This window comes from Rhinoraja longicauda, chromosome 12 (assembly GCF_053455715.1).
Source record: "Rhinoraja longicauda isolate Sanriku21f chromosome 12, sRhiLon1.1, whole genome shotgun sequence".
Lineage (NCBI taxonomy): Eukaryota > Metazoa > Chordata > Chondrichthyes > Rajiformes > Arhynchobatidae > Rhinoraja > Rhinoraja longicauda.
This window is the reverse complement of record NC_135964.1, coordinates 4,542,014-4,560,603: the sequence shown is the minus strand read 5'-3', so window position 1 is coordinate 4,560,603 and position 18,590 is coordinate 4,542,014. Positions and strand designations below refer to the sequence as shown.

Genomic DNA, 18,590 nt, shown 5'->3' with positions numbered 1-18,590 from the left:
TATGGCGAGCAGTGAAATACCATTGAGCACTGATACAATAAAAGCCACACCCAATAAGCAACATGAGTCTAATTTATCATCATCCTCCCAACTCCAGGCTGGATTCATCTGTACACAATTGTTTCCAGTAACAGTCATCCATGTATCAGCTCATACCTGCATGTTATCCAGGCCTTCGATTGCTTAAGATTGCTTAGTTTCCTTATCACTTTCATGTTCATGCATATGGTTGCATTTCTTTTGTAATTTAATGTTTTAAAAATGGGAAAGCATTACTTTTTCTACATGCTAATGCTTAATTATGCTTTGTTTATACCATTGCATTAGATAGCAGCAATATTTGAGACTGAAATTACACATCATATTACATTTTTCATTCCAATTTTACATTTTAAATGTTTTCATTCCAAATCACTACATACAGATTATTCAGTCATTTTTTTGTTACAAAACTGTAAAAAGTCACCCAGAATTCGTTGATGACTTTCAAAAAACATGGTTAATTTCTGATGGTTGAAAATGGATTCCACAGTACATCAAAATATTGCTTAGATTTGTGTATGAGCAAGTATTCTGTCTGAGAAAGTTGACATAGTTTGAAATGATATATGTCCAGTTCAATTGAATTTGTACTTTATTGAACTCGTAAAATAGTACTTGTGCACCCATTTATAACATTTTAATATCAATGTTGGGAAAGGCAAGCTGACTAAAGTGCAACTCTGCACCTGCAATTTGTAATCAGTTAAAAGTTACAACCTTTACACCAGCCAATGCTTCACTTGGGAAGGATATGTTTTATCTACACATGTAGCTGGTGATGTCCTGTAATGGTTGTGTGGTACTGAACTTTATGATTATGTTAGTTTTGTTTGGTTTTCCATCCCGATTACAAAATTCCCAGTTTGATCCCCATGCTAGAATTATATTGTCACGTTGGAATGCATTAGGTGTGGCTTTGTACGCTTGGTTTGGGCTCGAAGAACGAAAGAATGATGGTGCTATGGCGAGTCGTAGGCGAACTACGTTGAGGTAGACGTTTATTATAACATTAACAACCGTGACAATCAACGCATCAAACGACAGACAACCATAAATCTTACTGTCTCCGCTGGAGGACTAAACGAGACAGCCTCGTTCCCTTTACCTGCGTACCACCTCACCTGGTCTACCAATCAGAGGGTTCGATGGCCTGGACCAATCCCTGTGTCCCTACATGACCCCCCCCCCAGAACCCTCGGTGCGGTACCGGGCAGGTGCCCGGACCACACAACTGGAGCGGGTGCGGAGAGGAGAGGGGGGCCCTGCCGGGGGTGGGGACGGGGAAACCGGCACCGCGGGAGGAGGGGAAACTGCCGGAGCCTGAGGGGGCAGTGACAAGGAGACCGGGGGAAGCGGGGTCCCGAATGGAGGGCGGCCTCTCCGAGGAGGTTGAGCCGCTGTGACGGGCTGGTCTGGGTCCAAATAGGCAGGCTTAAGGCGGGATACCGAGACGACCTCTTGTCTTATACCCACTTCTAACGTGAAGGTGACTGTGCCTCTCTTCACTACCCTGAACGGACCCTGGTAAACTGGTCGGAAAGGGGGGCGGTGGGCATCTATGCGCCGGAAAACGAACTCGCAGTCGCCCAAAGCCGGCGGGACGTGTGAAGGGGGATCCCCGTGACGAGAAGCAGGGACCGGGGCCAGGGACCCCACCCGTGCTCGGAGTGCAGCTAAGAGTGCTGTCATGGAGGGAGGGGGGGTGGAACATTGGGGGAGATCGTCGCCTGGTACTCGCAGGGGCGAGCCATAGACCAGGTCTGCCGAGGAAGCTCCGAGATTGTGCTTGGGAGCCGTGCGGATATCCAGGAGAACCCATGGGAGCTGGTCGGCCCAGTCGGGGCCGGACAGGCGGGCAGTGAGTGAGGCTTTAAGCTGCCTGTGGAACCGTTCCACCATCCCGTTGGCCTGGGGGTGATAGGCGGTGGTTTGTTGTAACCGGGACCCGCCCAGCTGGGTCAGAGACACCCACAGGGATGAGGTGAATTGGGCGCCCCGGTCGGTAGTGATGACGTCCGGGACGCCGAAACGGGCAATCCAATTTAGCGCCAGAGCCCGCGCGCAGGAGGCTGCTGAGATGTCGGACAACGGGAGTGCCACTGGCCACCGGGTGAACCGCTCGACTACCGTGAGGAGGTGGGTGTAGCCCCTGGAGTGGGGTAACGGGCCGACGAGATCTACATGGATGTAGAGGAATCGGACTGCGGGGATCGTGAACTGCTGGACGGGGGGGCCGAGTGTGACGGTGGACCTTGGAGGTTTGGCACGGAATGCAGGAGCGGGCCCAGGAGGCCACCTGCTTCCGCAGCTCGTGCCAGACAAATCGAGCCGCCATTAGAACCGAAGTGGCCCGTATGGACGGGTGTGCCAGGCCGTGAATAGTGTCGAAAACCTGGCGCCGCATGGAAGTGGGTACTACCGGGCGGGTGCGCGGCAGGGAAACGTCGCACCAGAGTTTAGTACGCGTGGGACCATAGGCTACCTGTGCCAACCGCAACCCCGAGGTGGTGTGGGGGTACAGGGATGGGGTGCCTTCCAGGCGCTGAGCCTCCGCGAGCTCCTGGAAATCCACCCCGGAACTTACCTCGGCAACCGGGGAAACCGCCGGTCTGGACAGGGCATCCGCGACGGCGTTTAGTTTTCCCGCAATGTGCCGAACGTCGGTGGTAAATTCCGAAACGTAAGTGAGGTGTCGCTGCTGGCGGGCCGACCACGGATCGGAAACCTTCGAAAAAGCAAACGTCAGTGGCTTGCGGTCAGTGAAAGCCACGAAAAAGCGACCCTCTAAAAAATAGCGAAAATGACGGATCGCCAGGTAGAGGGCCAGGAGCTCCCGATCAAAGGCACTGTAAGCTATCTCGGGGCGAGTAAGCTGGCGGCTGAAAAAGGCCAAAGGGTGCCAGAGGCCATTAACCTGCTGTTCTAAGACGCCCCCCACCGCCACGCCGGAGGCATTGACGGTGAGGGCAGTGGGGGCAGAGGCGAGCGGGTGGACGAGCATGGTGGCGTTCGCGAGGGCCAGCTTGGCTGCTGCGAAAGCCGCGTCGGCAGCAGGGGACCACACGAGCTCGGTGGGGTTACCCGCGAGGCTTTGGAAAAGGGGGCGCATGATCCGGGCTGCTGCCGGGACGAAGCGGTGGTAAAAGTTTACCATCCCTACAAACTCTTGTAACCCTTTGATTGTGTCGGGGCGGGGGAAGGAGCGGATAGCAGCCACCTTCTCGGGCAAGGGAACGGCACCTGCCTGTGTGATCCGATGGCCCAGGAAATCTACTGAGGATAGTCCGAATTGGCATTTGGACGGGTGTAGAATCAGACCGTGGTCCTGCAACCTTTGGAATATGGAGCGCAGGTGGGACCGGTGTTCGTGAGCCGACCGACTTGCCACGAGAATATCGTTCAGATATATGAATACAAAAGGCATACCCCGACCCACATGATCCATAAGGCGTTGGAACGCCTGGGCGGCGTTTTTGAGGCCGAAAGGCATCCGCAGCCACTCGAAAAGCCCGAACGGGGTGATTGTGGCGGTCTTAGGAATGTCTGCGGGGCGAACCGGGATCTGGTGATACCCTCGGATTAAGTCCAGTTTTGAGAAAACCGTGGCACCCTCTAGGCTGGCCGAAAAATCCTGAATATGCGGGATCGGGTATCGGTCAGCCGTGGTGATGGCGTTCAGGCGTCGGTAATCGCCACATGGTCTCCACCCCCCAGATGCTTTTGGGACCATGTGTAACGGTGAGGCCCACGGGCTGTCTGACGGGCGTATGATCCCCAGTCGTTCCAAAGTGAGGAACTCTTCGCGAGCGACTGCCAGCTTATCGGGGGGTAGGCGTCGGGCTCGGGCGAAAACAGGCGGTCCCTCCGTGGGGATGAAGTGTACGACTCCGTGCTTGGCAGCAGGTGTGTCGAATCGCTGGACTAGGAGCTCCGGGAAATCAGCGAGTATCGTAGCGAACGGGTCGGAGGTCGTGGTGACGGCCTGGACGGTCGGGGTGGATGACACGGAAACCGAAGGAGCGGGGGGGTCAACGCTACTGGACGACGGCTGCAGGGTCTTCCCGCGGACGTCAGGGATTAACGAGAAAGCCCAAAGGAAATCCGCGCCCAGGATTGCCTGGCCTACATCTGCGATGATGAAAGTCCAGTTGTAGGTCCTGGAACCAAAGGACAGGGATATGTCCCATGTTCCGTAGGTACGGACAGGGCTGCCGTTGACCGCAATGAGTGGGGGGCCGGTCTTACCTGATCGCGCTTCTTGGCAGGATGGAGGCACAATGCTGACGATCGCCCCGGTGTCCACGAGGAAAACGGTACCCGTATGTTGCTCCGCCAGGTAGAGGCAATGGTTCTGGCCGATCGAGATTGCCTCTACATTTGATCGGCCGAGGCATTTCCTGAGAACGTGCAGGGGCTTCTACAGTTGCGTGCCGCTGCTCCTCATCTTCTATGAAAGAAACACCAGCCGCGCTGGTGTGTTTCTGTGTCGCGGGCCTGTTTCAAAATGGCCACCGTCGACGTAGCAGCTTGGCGGGCTTTTTGAAAAGTGGCGGGCGGATGGGCGCCATCTTGGCCGCGCGGTCGGTCGCTCACCTGTGTTGAAACCCGATTTACTGACCCGGGGCGCCTCGCCTTTGCCGCGACCAGTGCGTCCGCTTTTTCTGCGAAATCTATCGGGTCCCCGAAAGTAACGTCTGCTAGGACTACGCGGACGTCCTCTGGCATCTTTTCGCGGAATGCCTCCTCGAACACGAGGCATTTGGTGTGTTCTCCCGCTAGAGTCATCATCTCCGTCATGAGGACCAACGGCGGTCGGTCCCCGAGCTCAGGTAAGTGCAGGAGTGTGCTGGCCCGCTGTTGTTGGCAGCGCCCGAAGGTTTTCAGCAGCAGCGACTTGAGGCCCGCATACTTATCGGTTTCTGGCGGGTCGGTGACGTACTGCGCGACCCGTGCGGACGTTTCCGACAGCAGGACGCTCAGTAGGTGGTAGAACCGGGTCGCGTCCTCCTGTATTCCCCGGAGGTGGAACTGTGCCTCCGCTTGGGCGAACCACAGGCGTGGTTGGTGGGCCCAGAACGGGGGTAGATGAACGCCGACTGCGTTTGGCGTCGATGCCTCCCGTTGGGACATCTTGGTGATCTGTGATCACGTCGGGGTCACCACTATGGCGAGTCGTAGGCGAAGTATGTTGAGGTAGACGTTTATTATAACATTAACAACCGTGACAATCAACGCATCAAACGACAGACAACCATAAATCTTACTGTCTCCGCTGGAGGACTAAACGAGACAGCCTCGTTCCCTTTACCTGCGTACCACCTCACCTGGTCTACCAATCAGAGGGTTCGATGGCCTGGACCAATCCCTGTGTCCCTACAGTGCATTCTTTCTGCCCAATAGTATAATATAGTGACGGCCTTTCTTTTACTCAAATGCTGATAGAAAGCTATTTATCTTTCCTTACCAGCTAGCTTTTTTATGTTCAACCGTTTCATCTATTATATCAAAAGAGGTAAAAGGCTGTTTTTGGAATTAGTGTTGGATAGCTATTTTTACAAAAGTTTGGCAAGAGGAACGGCAAACCTAACATCTGCAGGATTAAAGAGTTGGAAAGGGGGAATTGTGAACAGCTGAACTGTAGTGACCATGACTTCCAAGCTTGCAGTCTTGGGATTTACATACAAATTCAAATTGTGGGCCAAGTAGAATAATGAGAGAATGTGGTTAACATGATTAATGGTTCTCGTGGGCCAGTGGCGTCAGAAAAGTATTGCTGGGCAAAATTTATAATGTCAGAACCTGTAAGCATCTTTGGAAATTGCATCAAAAGTAAACAACGTGTGTTTCATACTGCTACTGCTTGTAGGATCTGCATAAAATATATAAAAGCATGAAGTGCATGGTGTTCACATTGACTTTTGTCACTGCATTAGATGCCGCTCCTAAGATTCAAGACCTAAATCTGTATGTAGGCTCTCAACAGGAGCAGCAGTGTTAAATTAACGCTTGCATTTTACTGCAGTATTTCTCTCCAGTGTTTGCATGGGATGCATGACTTTCAAAAGCAGAAAATGTACCCTATCATTCATCTGTCATTAAAAACTGATGAACCAATTGGGTTGAAAGTATGTAATTACATAGTGAAGTAAATACAAATATTAAACAGGCTGTTTTAAATTATTTCAAAAATGTGGCTCACATTCACAGTAATTAACGTTGGAGCCTCTCTGCTTCAGGCACCCAGATTCAGTCCTGCTATTGTGTGCTGTCTGCGTGGAGTTTGAGCATTCTTCACGTTCTTCAGTCGGCTTTCATGATGTGGTGCAGGTTCCTCCCGCTTCTGGTTAGTTAACTGGCAGCTATAAGTTACTCTACAGTGTAGATGAGTGGCAAAATAATCTCAATGGCGGTTGGTGGACATGTGAGAAAGAGTAGGTTGCAAGCATACAGAAAAATAAGGGACTGCTGGAGTCGCTTTGCCGAGAGTCAGCATCAATCTGATGGGTTGAATGGGCTCCTGTGTGTGTGATAATTCAGCAAATCTTAAGCTTTGCAAAAAGTAATTGAACAGTTCTGAAAAGTATTTGTACTTTGGCATGCCTTCCCCGCACACTCCATAAAATGAGAATAAATGGCTGAAACAGTGAATATCACAAATGATAAAACCTACCCATCAGCATATTAACTATATTTTGCTATTCAATTAGAAGATGTGAAGGGCTGACATTGTGACAGAGTCAGAGTGATACAGTGTGGAAACGAGCCCTTTGGCCTAACTTGCCCACACCGGCCAACATCTTGATGAGACTTCTCAAAATCAATAATAATATGTTTCAATTCACTCATCCAGTATCTAGGCAGGCATCTTTCAAAAGACAATAGACAATAGGTGCAGGAGGAGGCCATTCGGCCCTTCGAGCCAGCACTGCCATTCAATGTGATCATGGCTGATCATTCTCAATCAGTACCCCGTTCCTGCCTTCTCCCCATACCCCCTGACTCCACTATCCTTAAGAGCTCTATCTAGCTCTCTCTTGAATGCATTCAGAGAATTGGCCTCCACTGCCTTCTGAGGCAGAGAATTCCACAACTCTCTGACTGAAAAAGTTTTTCCTCATCTCAGTTCTAAATGGCCTACCCCTTATTCTTAAACTGTGGCCCCTTGTTCTGGACTCCCCCAACATTGGGAACATGTTTCCTGCCTCTAACGTGTCCAACCCCTTAATAATCTTATACGTTTTGATAAGATCTCCTCTCATCCTTCTAAATTCCAGTGTATACAAGCCTAGTCGCTCCAGTCTTTCAACATACGACTGTCCCGTCATTCCGGGAATTAACCTAGTGAACCTACGCTGCACTCCCTCAATAGCAAGAATATCCTTCCTCAAATTTGGAGACCAAAACTGCACACAGTACTCCAGGTGCGGTCTCACTAGGGCCCTGTACAACTGCAGAAGGGTCTCTTTGCTCCTATACTCAACTACTCTTGTTATGAAGGCTTTTAAAAAACACCTACATAGGTGAGGTAAAATTTAAATCAAACATTGTGATGGTTTTATGGCATGAAGCACAGTGAGTCTTTGCACCACAGTGACTCAGCATGCAGCTAGAGTTCTTGGAAAAAAAGTTAAACTGAAATATTCCCTGCTGCAAACTCATGATAACCACTTTGCTGTTATCCTTTCTTATCTGAGCAAACCGTGAATTCTTGTTACAGGAAATGAAACATGACCACGGTAGTGAAAATTATCTGATTTAAGTTATGCAAGTCTGAAACCTTTTTGGTCAGTACAGTGATATTACTCACACTTGGAACTTTGATGCCAGATTGGCAGGTTTTCTGGACTGTAGAGGTATTATTTCTATCAACACTCTTTTAATTAACAATTTTGAAAAGATACTATGTCACTGTGCAGGCAGTTCTGTTACAATGCCGGTTTCCATCATGCAAATTGGATGTAATGTGATTGATTAATTAGTGGACACTATTTTTATTGTGTGCCGAATTGGTAACAACACGATTTTGAAAGGGAACTAGAGAACCACTTTAAAGTTGCTTTGGAAATTGACAAGCAGAAAAAAAGTTGTCTTTGGGGGAAAAAAGTCAAGGTAGTAATCTCCCTGCAGTTTATCAATTGCCAAGGTCTCTTGAGAACACAGGCTGTCAGTTTCACTGCACGTGGCCATTTGAATTGACCAGCAATCGCTTCTAGAGAAGGAGACCCTTCTTGACAGGGAGATGCCGGTTGCTGGCGGGACATCAACCATCTTAACTCGTCGACACCCCTAACCTACTCTAACCACACCCCCCATCTGAACGTGCAGTCCTCTGTTCATTTTTCCTCCGCTCATTATTACTTTCACACCCGCCGGCAAGGGAGGTGGCGTTGTAGTCTGGCGAGCTGACCTCTACCGGGCTGAGGTCAGGCGCCAGCTCTTGGACACGTCCTCATACTTACCTTTGGATTATGACCCCACAGATGAGCATCAGGCCATTATTTCTCCAGCTGTTCATTGAACCTTGGATCAACGAGAATATCATGGTAATATATCTGTTAATATAATAAAATTATTTTAAAAATAATGTAATTCATAGAATGGATTATAAAATGTAAATAATGTGGAATTATATTTTGGAGCGCCAGGATAAAAGCACTAACCTTAAACCAACGATGCCAGTGATTGCTAATTTCTGCCGGATTCATGAATTTGAAGAAGGGTCCCGATCTGAAACGTCACCTTTCCTTGTTCTCCAGAGATGCTGCCTGACCCACTGAGTTACTCCAGCAGTTTATCCTTTTTTTGTGAACCAGCATCTGCAGTTTATTTCCCTGTTTTATCATCTAAGGGAGCTTCCAAAATATTTTGATTATCCTTTTCCAGTTCTCCACTAATGTACAAATTTTGTTAAAATGCATTTATACACAAAATATTACAACGGTATCAGTCGTAAACTCCTTTCCTTTAACTACATATTCCAGAATATTTGAATTGTTAATGTGGGAAAAAAAGTCGTAAACCTTCTAACTTGTTGGGTGATAATTTTCTCTTGGAAAGGTTTCTTGAAGTGAACTTTAATCTGAAGATAGTTTATTTTTATTACCAATGAGCGTCTGTGTGAGTCACTTTGGCTATTGCAACTCAGCAAAGAGTGACAAGAAGTATGCTTCTGCATATTAGATTGAGCCTTCAGTGTCTCTTACCATGAAAGTCATGCATTTATATTGTAATTTTTCACTGAAGAAATGGTTGCAATCAAGGTTAAAATTGAAACCTTAAAGCGTTCCTGCAATTATAGCCTGTAGTTGTACTGGATATTGTTTAAATAAGTTGGAAAAATTGCTGCAGCCTTTGGTCTTTTTAGGAAAAAATGATAAATTAAAATTAATTATATGAAAGTCTGAGGAGTTTGTGGGATTTCCTTTGCGTGAGTTATTTAGAGAAGCAATGGTATGAAGAAACCGGAAAATGCTCACTCATCCTTTGTCAGCATTGCTGCATGAGATCAGCACTTTGTTGGTTTATTGCAGAGCTTAGCTGACAGCAATCTAAAGATATATAACAAAATGGAATGTCTGTAATGAAACAATCTAGAAATCTGAAAAGTTGCATGTAAGTTGAGTTTAGCACAAGGATGTGCACACTCTTAGTTCTACTAAAGCCCCCCCCCCCCCCAGGGCATAATTTTAACTTTCACAATTACAAAATGGAGATTATTTTTAGATCTATTTTTGAGGTATTAAATATGTATGTGGGTGGACAGGTTCATGGTTAGGAAAGGTTTGGTGGGATATGGGCCAAACACGGCCACGTGGATCTAGATGGGTGGGGCATCTGTCGGCTTGGGCAAGCTGGGCTTGCTTCTGCTCTATGACTCTATGACCCACCTAAGTACTATTGGTGTACCTGAACCATAAAGCAAAACTAAACATTCAGCTTTTAAACTCCCTTTAAATTGGAGACTCCAATATATATAATACGTTGGGGAACTGCACAAGGAAAAATTCTTGAGATTTTAAACTTGTTGACTGGGATGAATGCGTAGTAGCTCACAAACCAGCTGTTGAAGCATTCGATTAAATATTCCAAGAAATCAAACGCAATAAATTAATGGAAGGTGTTCCAATAGTGATAGCAGAGTTTCATCAAAAGTGACCTGTAATTCCACGACGTACTGTAGCAGATGAGTTGAAAGACTATATGAAGCCATCATATATTTGGGAAAATGTTAAACAGTTACACTTGAAAACTAACATGACCACCTTTGGCAGGTGATCTATCTGAAAGGGAGTTTACTTCAAATTTACTAATTTGTTCAAATTAAGAAATTAAACACGAAAGCTCAAGACATGGACTGCGCTGTTTAATTTTTTTTGGTATTAAAATGGCAGTCAATATCGTCAAAGTCTAACATCACTCTGGTCACATTCTACCATCAGAGAGAAGTTATAAAAATCTGAAAAACCATGCCCACCAGGTTCAAGAATAGCTTCCCAACAACCATCAAGCTCTTGAATACTACACAACGCCAACCTCAACAATTAATTTCTATGGATTGCCATAAGTTGCACTAAGGAATTTTTTTGGGGGGGTGGGGGGGGGGGGGGGGGGGTGGTTTGCGTTAATATTGTTATTAATTTGTTGAATTTTTGTTGGGAAACCCTGGGTTCGGCCATTCATGTGGACGTCAATTTGACACGTGTCACCTACCTAAACATCGTTGCAGACCATTGCAATGGTATTCCCTGATGGCAGTGGCCTCTTTCAGCAGGATTATGCACCCTGCCACACTGCACACATTGTTCAGGAATGGTTTGAGGAACATGATGAAGTGTTCACGGTGTTGCCCTGGCCTCCAAATTATCCAGATCTCAATCCGATTGAGCATCAGTGGGATGTGCTGGATCGACAAGTCCGATCCACGGCAGCTCCACCTCGCAACTTACAGGACTTGAAGGATCTGCTGCTGATGTTTTGGTGCCAGATACCACAGGACACCTTCAGGGGTCGTGTAGAGTCCATGCCTCGGTGGGTCGGCGCTGTTTTGGCGGCACACGGAGGACCAACAGCATATTAGGCAGGTGGTCATAATGTTTTGGGTCATCAGCACATATTGTTCATGAAACAATATATATTTCAGTTAGACTTATTTCATTTTTCAAGGACTGTTATAAAAACCTGATTGTATGGATAAATGCAAATATCATGATTGTCAGCGTAGTAACCCAACATTGCTGGGTATAGCAGCTGATGTTACATAATTTACAGCAATGCATATTCAACCAAAGCTCTGATATGTTGGTTATAAATTATTTTTCCTTGTCATTTTGACACTTCAGTGGAAGAGGCAAGCGCACTGCATGCTCTATGTTGCAATTCTCTATTAAAATTCAATAACGTTTTAAGATTTACCAAGAGTGAGTTTATTAAAACCTGCCGACATTTTTTTAATTGATATATATGGGCATATTAAATTAAGCTTGCAGGAGGTTTTGCTAGATTTTATGAAGAGTGAGTGATGTGATGTGGGGAGGTCATAGTAAAAGCAACCGTGCAGTAAAATTTCATTAATCTACCATGCGTGGGACTTTCATTACCAGCTGAGCAGGTTTTCAGGGCTATCAAATGTTTTACCATTCCTACTTTGCCAGACTTTAAATACACTTTTTGAAAAAGTGGAATCATATATTTTCAATACTTTTAAAGGTGGTGCAGAGAAACAAAGCTCTGTTAAGTTTCAAGAGATTATTGAACACAGAACCAGGTAAGTTTCAAGCATCTATAGTGAACAGTACCAGCTGCATTGGAGAGAGAGGGTGGGAACCAGAGCACCCCAGTCTACAAGACAGCCCAGGAACTTGTGACTTGTGAGCCAGATGCTAAACTGTCAGGATTTGTAAGTGCAGTTTCAATAAATACAGTGAATTTAGCATCATTTTAAAGACCATTTTCATTTGTCCATAAATTAAGGAAAATTGCCATGCATAAATATTAATGGATGCTGGTGAAGGGATAGTTTGATTGAGTTTGATATTCAATTGCAGAGTGCTAATTTCAGTCGGACGAGGAGAATGAGTGGGTTAATTGACCTGCTTTTTGCCCAATCACCATATCCTGTTGCAGCAAGGACAGCAACAGCAGCAGTCAGGACTATGGCGCCAAGCTTAGCTCTGAGGCGCAGCATTAAAGGATGAGGTCGATGGAGGCCTCAAGTAATGGGAGACTATAATTAGATACTGTGGCGGCAAGCAGGACTCCAGGAAGGTGTGCTGCCCTCCTGCTGCCAGGGTTGAGGGTGTCTCAGAGTGACTACAGAAGTGGGGTTGAGCAGCCAGAGGTTGTTGTGCACATTGACATGGATGACATGGGTGAAAAAAGGCCGAGGACCTGCAGAGTGAAAATAGTTTTTTGGTGAAAAGCCGGATGTAAAGCGAGGTTATTAACTCTGGATTACCCGCAGAAGCATATGCTAGCGACTGTTTGGAAAGGACACATGAATTCATGGCTGAAGAGTTGGTGCAGGGGACAGGGAATCATATATATATATGGACCATCAGGATCTCTTCTGGAGCAGAACTGAGGAGGGCCAGGTTGCACCTGGACTGGAGAGGAAGCGATACCCTGGTGGGCAGGCTTGCGCATGCCATTAGAGTGGCAGAGAGATGGGATCCAAAGCATTAGTGTGGCAGTTGAGCAGCTCGAAGTTGATGCAGAAGCCATTGACAGCAACTTCAGTTGATAGCATACAGAACACGGCAGGGAACGGAAAATACTCTTGGATTAATTTGCAATTTCAACATAAGGCCTGACAGTAAAGTGGATGACCTTAGGGTTTGGATTGGTAATTGGACTGGGATATTATAGCCATTACAGCAACATAGCATGCTGGAACATTAAGCTGCCAGCCCTTTCCCTTCCTAAGCTCATTCAGGATAAAAGTGGTGGAAAGAGAGCAAGGGGAGTTGCCTTTTTCATTTGAGTAGTCTGAGATGAAATTACTGAGGGTTCATCCAGTGAAGCTTTATGGGTGTAGCTGATAAATAAGGGGACAATTACCTTGTTGGGTTTGTACAATAGCCCCCAAATAATCACCGAGAATTAGATGAATCTATAGGGAGATGGTGAAGGGCTGCATGAATAGTAGGGGTTGTCGTGATAGGACATTTTTAACTTTCCCACGATAGACTGGGACTGTCATGCTAAGGGCTTAGTAGGGGTGGAATTTGTTATGTTCAGCAAAGGCAATATATAGACGGGGGAGAAACGACACCGTTTTTTTCGTTACAACTTAAAATTAGCATTGAGTATTGCTGTCACCAGGGAAAGTTCCCTCTTCCACAATCAAGTGTTGCACATAGTCTCAATGAAAGTGGTATTCACTTATTTTAATGTAAAATTATTCATCTTTACATCAGCCTATTTCCTTTATTTTTATTGCAAGAATTGCAGATCTTTTGCTTAGTATTGTTGATTACACAGCCTGCTCAAGCAGTTTCACAGCTGAAAATATTTACACATTGCACTGTATGAAAACTTCACTTCTGTCAATTCATTAAAAAAAAATCATGGTCTGCTACAATCTTGTTGCAAGACATTCATTTACTGTTAGCGTAAACTTTCAGTGTATTTGTTTAGGGTGGAAATACCATTGATTTGCAGCTGTTTGCAAATGCAAGGTGCTTTGATTGTAAACGGGCTATTTTGTTCCATGTTTTGCAAATGCCTGCAGTGCAGTGACTGATCTTTCCAGTTTAACTGCAGAGTTTTGAATGACGAATTCAAATAACCCTGTGATATATGCCTGTTATAATATATTGCAAAGTTTCAACTTGAGCTATGCAGCAAATGCACCTTTTGGTTTGACCTCTTTATAAATTCTTCTCCTTGCGTATGGCGTGCACAGCCTAAAGTTGTAGGTCAAGGGTAGACATCCAGGCCAGGGCAGCAGCAGTTGCTGGGTGGATGGCCTAGATGCCACCAGGGAAAAGCCTCAGTGAGCAGTCATTTATAAATTGGATTATGTCAAGTTGAAATATAACCACAGATGTTGCTGCAAACCTTTTTTAAATTGTGCTTTAGTTTTGGGGTTGCTGGCCCCACCGATAGATAAGAAAACTGAATTTTGTACAGTACAATAGACAATAGGTGCAGGAGGAGGCCATTCGACCCTTCGAGCCAGCACCGCCATTCAATGTGATCATGGCTGATCATTCTCAATCAGTACCCCGTTCCTGCCTTCTCCCCATACCCCCTGACTCCGCTATCCTTAAGAGCTCTATCTAGCTCTCTCTTGAATGCATTCAGAGAATTGGCCTCCACTGCCTTCTGAGGCAGTGAATTCCACAGATTCACAACTCTCTGACTGAAAAAGTTTTTCCTCATCTCAGTTCTAAATGGCCTACCCCTTATTCTTAAACTGTGGCCCCTTGTTCTGGACTCCCCCAACATTGGGAACATGTTTCCTGCCTCTAACGTGTCCAACTCCTTAATAATCTTATACGTTTCGATAAGATCTCCTCTCATCCTTCTAAATTCCAGTGTATACAAGCCTAGTCGCTCCAGCCTTTCAATGTATGACAGTCCCGCCATTCCGGGAATTAACCTAGTAAACCTACGCTGCACGCCCTCAATAGCAAGAATATCCTTCCTCAAATTTGGAGACCAAAACTGCACTCAGTACTCCAGGTGCGGTCTCACTAGGGCCCTGTACAAGCCAAGGAGGAAACTGAGAAGTATACTGCACATAGCTGCATTACTAGCGTCAAGTTTTTTCTTTAAGTTGAACTTATATGATTAAAACTTCTTATAGTTGAAGACTGGCGAAATTGCAAATTTTTTTTTTCCATTTTTTTTTTCCAGATATGAGAGACGATGTCGGTAAAAGATAAGAGCGATACTTTGGTTTATTCCTACGAGTCCTCCGTACACAGTACCAGTGTACTGCTGAGCCTCAATGATCAAAGGAAGCAAGACCTCTTCTGTGACGTGACTGTGATTGTGGAAAACAAGGCCTTCCGTGCTCACCGTTCCGTGCTTGCTGCCTGCAGTGATTATTTTCTGTCAGCTGTGGTATGGAAGAAAGAGCTTGACATGCTTGTTACACTTCCTGAGGAGGTAAAGAATGAATGAGATTTATGTAATACGGTTGTGATAATTTGATATTTTTATGGTCACTTCCCCCTGACATGTAAGTGGCCTGTGACCTGGGGAGGTGGGAAGTTGGAGGGGAAGAGGGTGTTGCTGGCTTGTACACCGTTTGCATAATCCGGGGATTCCTGTGGCTAGTAAGTGGAGAGAAAATAGTGCCTGCACTTTAAGCAACTACAGGCCCATTCTGCTGAGGTGGACTCCTCACTTCAGAATGCTAGTTTCCCCACGAAAAAGTTGTCGTGATTGATGCTGAACTCCTAATAATTGACTGTAGGGCAGATTACTGCCACCAAGGACATTTCCATTTAAGTTTTTGACCCAACCACTGATCTCCAACCAGTAGCTAAAAGGTTCTGATTCCAGAGTTCTGTCTTAGTAACTCTTGACAAATGTATCAGAACAGCAAAATATAAAGCACAGCTTGGACATATTACTCTGGCTTAATACCACATAAGACAAACTTGCTGTTTTAATCGAATACAAAATTGCTCTAAAAGAATTTTAAAACATGTATTCTTTTTACTATTGTTCAGGACCTTGTTTAATCAAAATCAAATTTGTTGCAGAAATCCACATTCTGGAGACTGATTCACAAATGAATAATGCATGGAGTCTGGAGATTAACTGCTTGCTATAATTATTTCACTGTTTAGGAAGATGCTTTGTTTTGGTTGGTTTATTTTGTTGAAAAGGAATCTTCTAGAACAATAACTAGAAGCAGACTTAGTTGTCACTGAGAGGTGTGGTTTGATTACAGATAGTTAGTCTGGATTTTTAAGGACAAATTGTGTCCATCTAAGTTAACAGAGTGCGATATGATAACACACTCATTGAGGGGAATGCAATCAATGTGGTAAGTCTGAACATCCAAGTAGCATTAGTGGCATGTAATAGATTTGTCATGAAGACTGGATGTCAAGGAATTAAAAGTTCTAGAATGGCATGAATAGAAAATTGGCTAAGTTATTGAGAACAGGGTCGCAAAGTGAGATTGTTTTTCAGTCTGGAGAAAGACGTACTGTCGAGATGAACAGAGTTCGTTGCAAGCACCGCTGAATTTCATAATGTCCATTAATGATCTAACTTGAGTTCACAAATCAGAATTTCACATTTACAGTTCAAATACAATTTGGAGACAACTTGAACAGTGAAGAGGATGATAAGCTTCAAGGAGGTATAGACGGGCAGATGTAATTTAATTTCTGAGAAACATGAAGAATTGCATGAAGGCTATGGGTGGACTGGTAAAGTTGGGGTTATTCTTGAACAATATTGGGGGAATAGTTATGGATAAAGGCAGGTGGGCCCACGAGTTAAAATTCTGTATTGCAGCAAGGCCAACTTTGACTGGAAAGTGAGATGCTTTTAAATTGGATGGCAAGAGTTCAGGGCATGCATGTTCCTGTTAGAGTGAAAGTCAAGCCAGGTGGGAGTAAGGAAGAATGTAGAAAAAAGGAACTGCAGGTGCTGGTTTACTCAAAAGATTACACAGTGTTGGAGCATCTCTGGAGGACATAGAGAGGTGATGTTTTGGGTTGGGACCCGTCTTGAGAAATAAGGAAGGGACGATTGCCTTGTTGGGAGTGCACTACAGGCCTCCAAATAGTCAACAATAGGAGCAACTATGTGAGCCGATTGCAGGCAGCTGCAGGACTAATAAGGTTATGGTAGAAGTGGATTTTAACTTTTCCAATATTGACTGGAAATGTCATAGTGCTAAAGATTTAGATGGGGCAGAGTTTGTCAAATGTGTTCATGAAAGTTTACTCGGGCAATATGTACAGGGCCGTACACAGGAGAGGGTAAAGCTTGATCTGATCTTAAGAAATTGGGAGAGGCAAGTGGATGAAGTATTCGTGGATGAGCCTTTTGGAACCAGCTACACATTTTTCTGTTAGCTTAGTTATGGTTAATTAGATAGTTATGGATCGAGACAGGATGGGCCCACAACTAAAAATTCTAAATTGGGGCAAAGCCAACTTTGAAGTTATCAGTCAGGGACTCAATCAAGTTGATTGGAACAGGTTGTTTGAAGGAAAAGGAATGTCTGGAAAGTGGGATGTCTTTAAAAGTGTGCTGACAAGAGTCCAGGACCTGCATGTTCCTGTTAAGAGTGAAGTGCAAAGCAGGTGGGTGTAAGGAAGCTTGGATGATGAGAGAAATTGAGATTCCGTTTAAGTGTAAGAAGGAGGCGTGGGGCAGGAAAAGGCAGCTGGGATCAAGTGTATCCTTGGAGGAATTTTGGGAACTGAGGAGCATGCTAAAAAATGAAATCAGGAGGGAAAAGGAAGGGAGGAGATAGCTCTGACAGATAATATTAAGGATAATCTCAAGAGATATTATAAACATATTAAGAGAAAAAGAGTGGCCAGAGATAGAATGGAATCAAAGCGGTCAACTCTGTGTGGAGCTAGGGGAGATGGGCAAGGTCCTTAATGAGTGTTTCGCCGGTTTTTAACGTGGAGAATGACATGAGGAGGGAACTTGGGGCGGTTAATGGAAGTGAGTTGAGGGCAGTCAATATTATGGTTGCGGAGGTGCTGAGGGTGATGGTGGAAGGTTGTTGTTCGCACTGTAGGCCTGTGACTAGTGAGGTTCGTGCCCCAGCGTTTGGGGCTGGGCCGTTTGCTGTTTGTCATCTTAGTCAAAGATGAGAAAGTACCAGGTACGATTAGTTAATTTTCATAACACACTGAGTGGGTGCTATTGTAGATAGCGGAAATGGCTGTCACAAATTGCCGTAGGATCTTGATCGGTTAGGCAAGTGGCCTGAGGAATACTTTCCTCATTGGCGTTCATCAGTTGGGATATTGAGTACAGAAGTTGAAAGATCATGTTACAGTTGCACAAGAAATTGGGGAGGCTGCATTTAGAGTATTGTGTTGAGTTTTTGTCACCCTGCTAGAGGAAAGATGTTCTTTAGCTGTAAAGATTTTCAAGGATGTTGCCATGTGTTGAGGGCCTCGCCTATAGGGAGAGGTTGAGCAGGCTAGGACTTTATTGCTTGGACGATGAAGGGGTGGTCTTAAAGAGATGTATAAGATCATGAGAGGAATTGATGGGGTAAATATACAGGTATCACAAAATGCTGGAGTAACTCAGCAGGTCAGGAAGCATCTCGGGAGAGGAATGGGTGACGTTTCGGGTCGAGATCCTTCTTCAGACTGGCGAGTCTGGGTCAAAATGTGGTCGTAGAGTAGGACGGCAAGAGGAATCGCAGTGGAGGGGCAGTGAGAGCATGTTGCTAAACTCTCGACGAAGAGAGGAGGAGAACTTCTTCAAAGTAGACATACCTTGAGGGAAAATTGCAGTGGAGGGGCAAGTTGTGTAGGAAAATAACTGCGGATGCTGGTACAAATCGAAGGTATCACAATGCTGGAGTAACTCAGCGGGTCAGG

The 18,590-nt window shown here is 45.4% G+C and overlaps 1 protein-coding gene across 2 annotated transcripts in view; it reads left to right on the top strand.

The window, feature by feature from the left end:
- Positions 1 to 18,590, top strand: part of LOC144598663 (transcription regulator protein BACH1-like) — a 65,850-nt gene that overhangs the window by 19,633 nt on the left and 27,627 nt on the right. Inside the window, exons 1-2 of one of the 2 annotated variants that reach the window (XM_078408893.1) lie at positions 8,449 to 8,585; positions 14,902 to 15,156. In XM_078408893.1, coding sequence (XP_078265019.1) covers positions 14,914 to 15,156 — 243 coding nt within the window. In that variant the 5' untranslated portion in view covers positions 8,449 to 8,585; positions 14,902 to 14,913. Of the gene's footprint in view, positions 1 to 8,448; positions 8,586 to 14,901; positions 15,157 to 18,590 lie in introns of those variants that run through there. The other variant, XM_078408892.1, reaches the window with a different exon arrangement.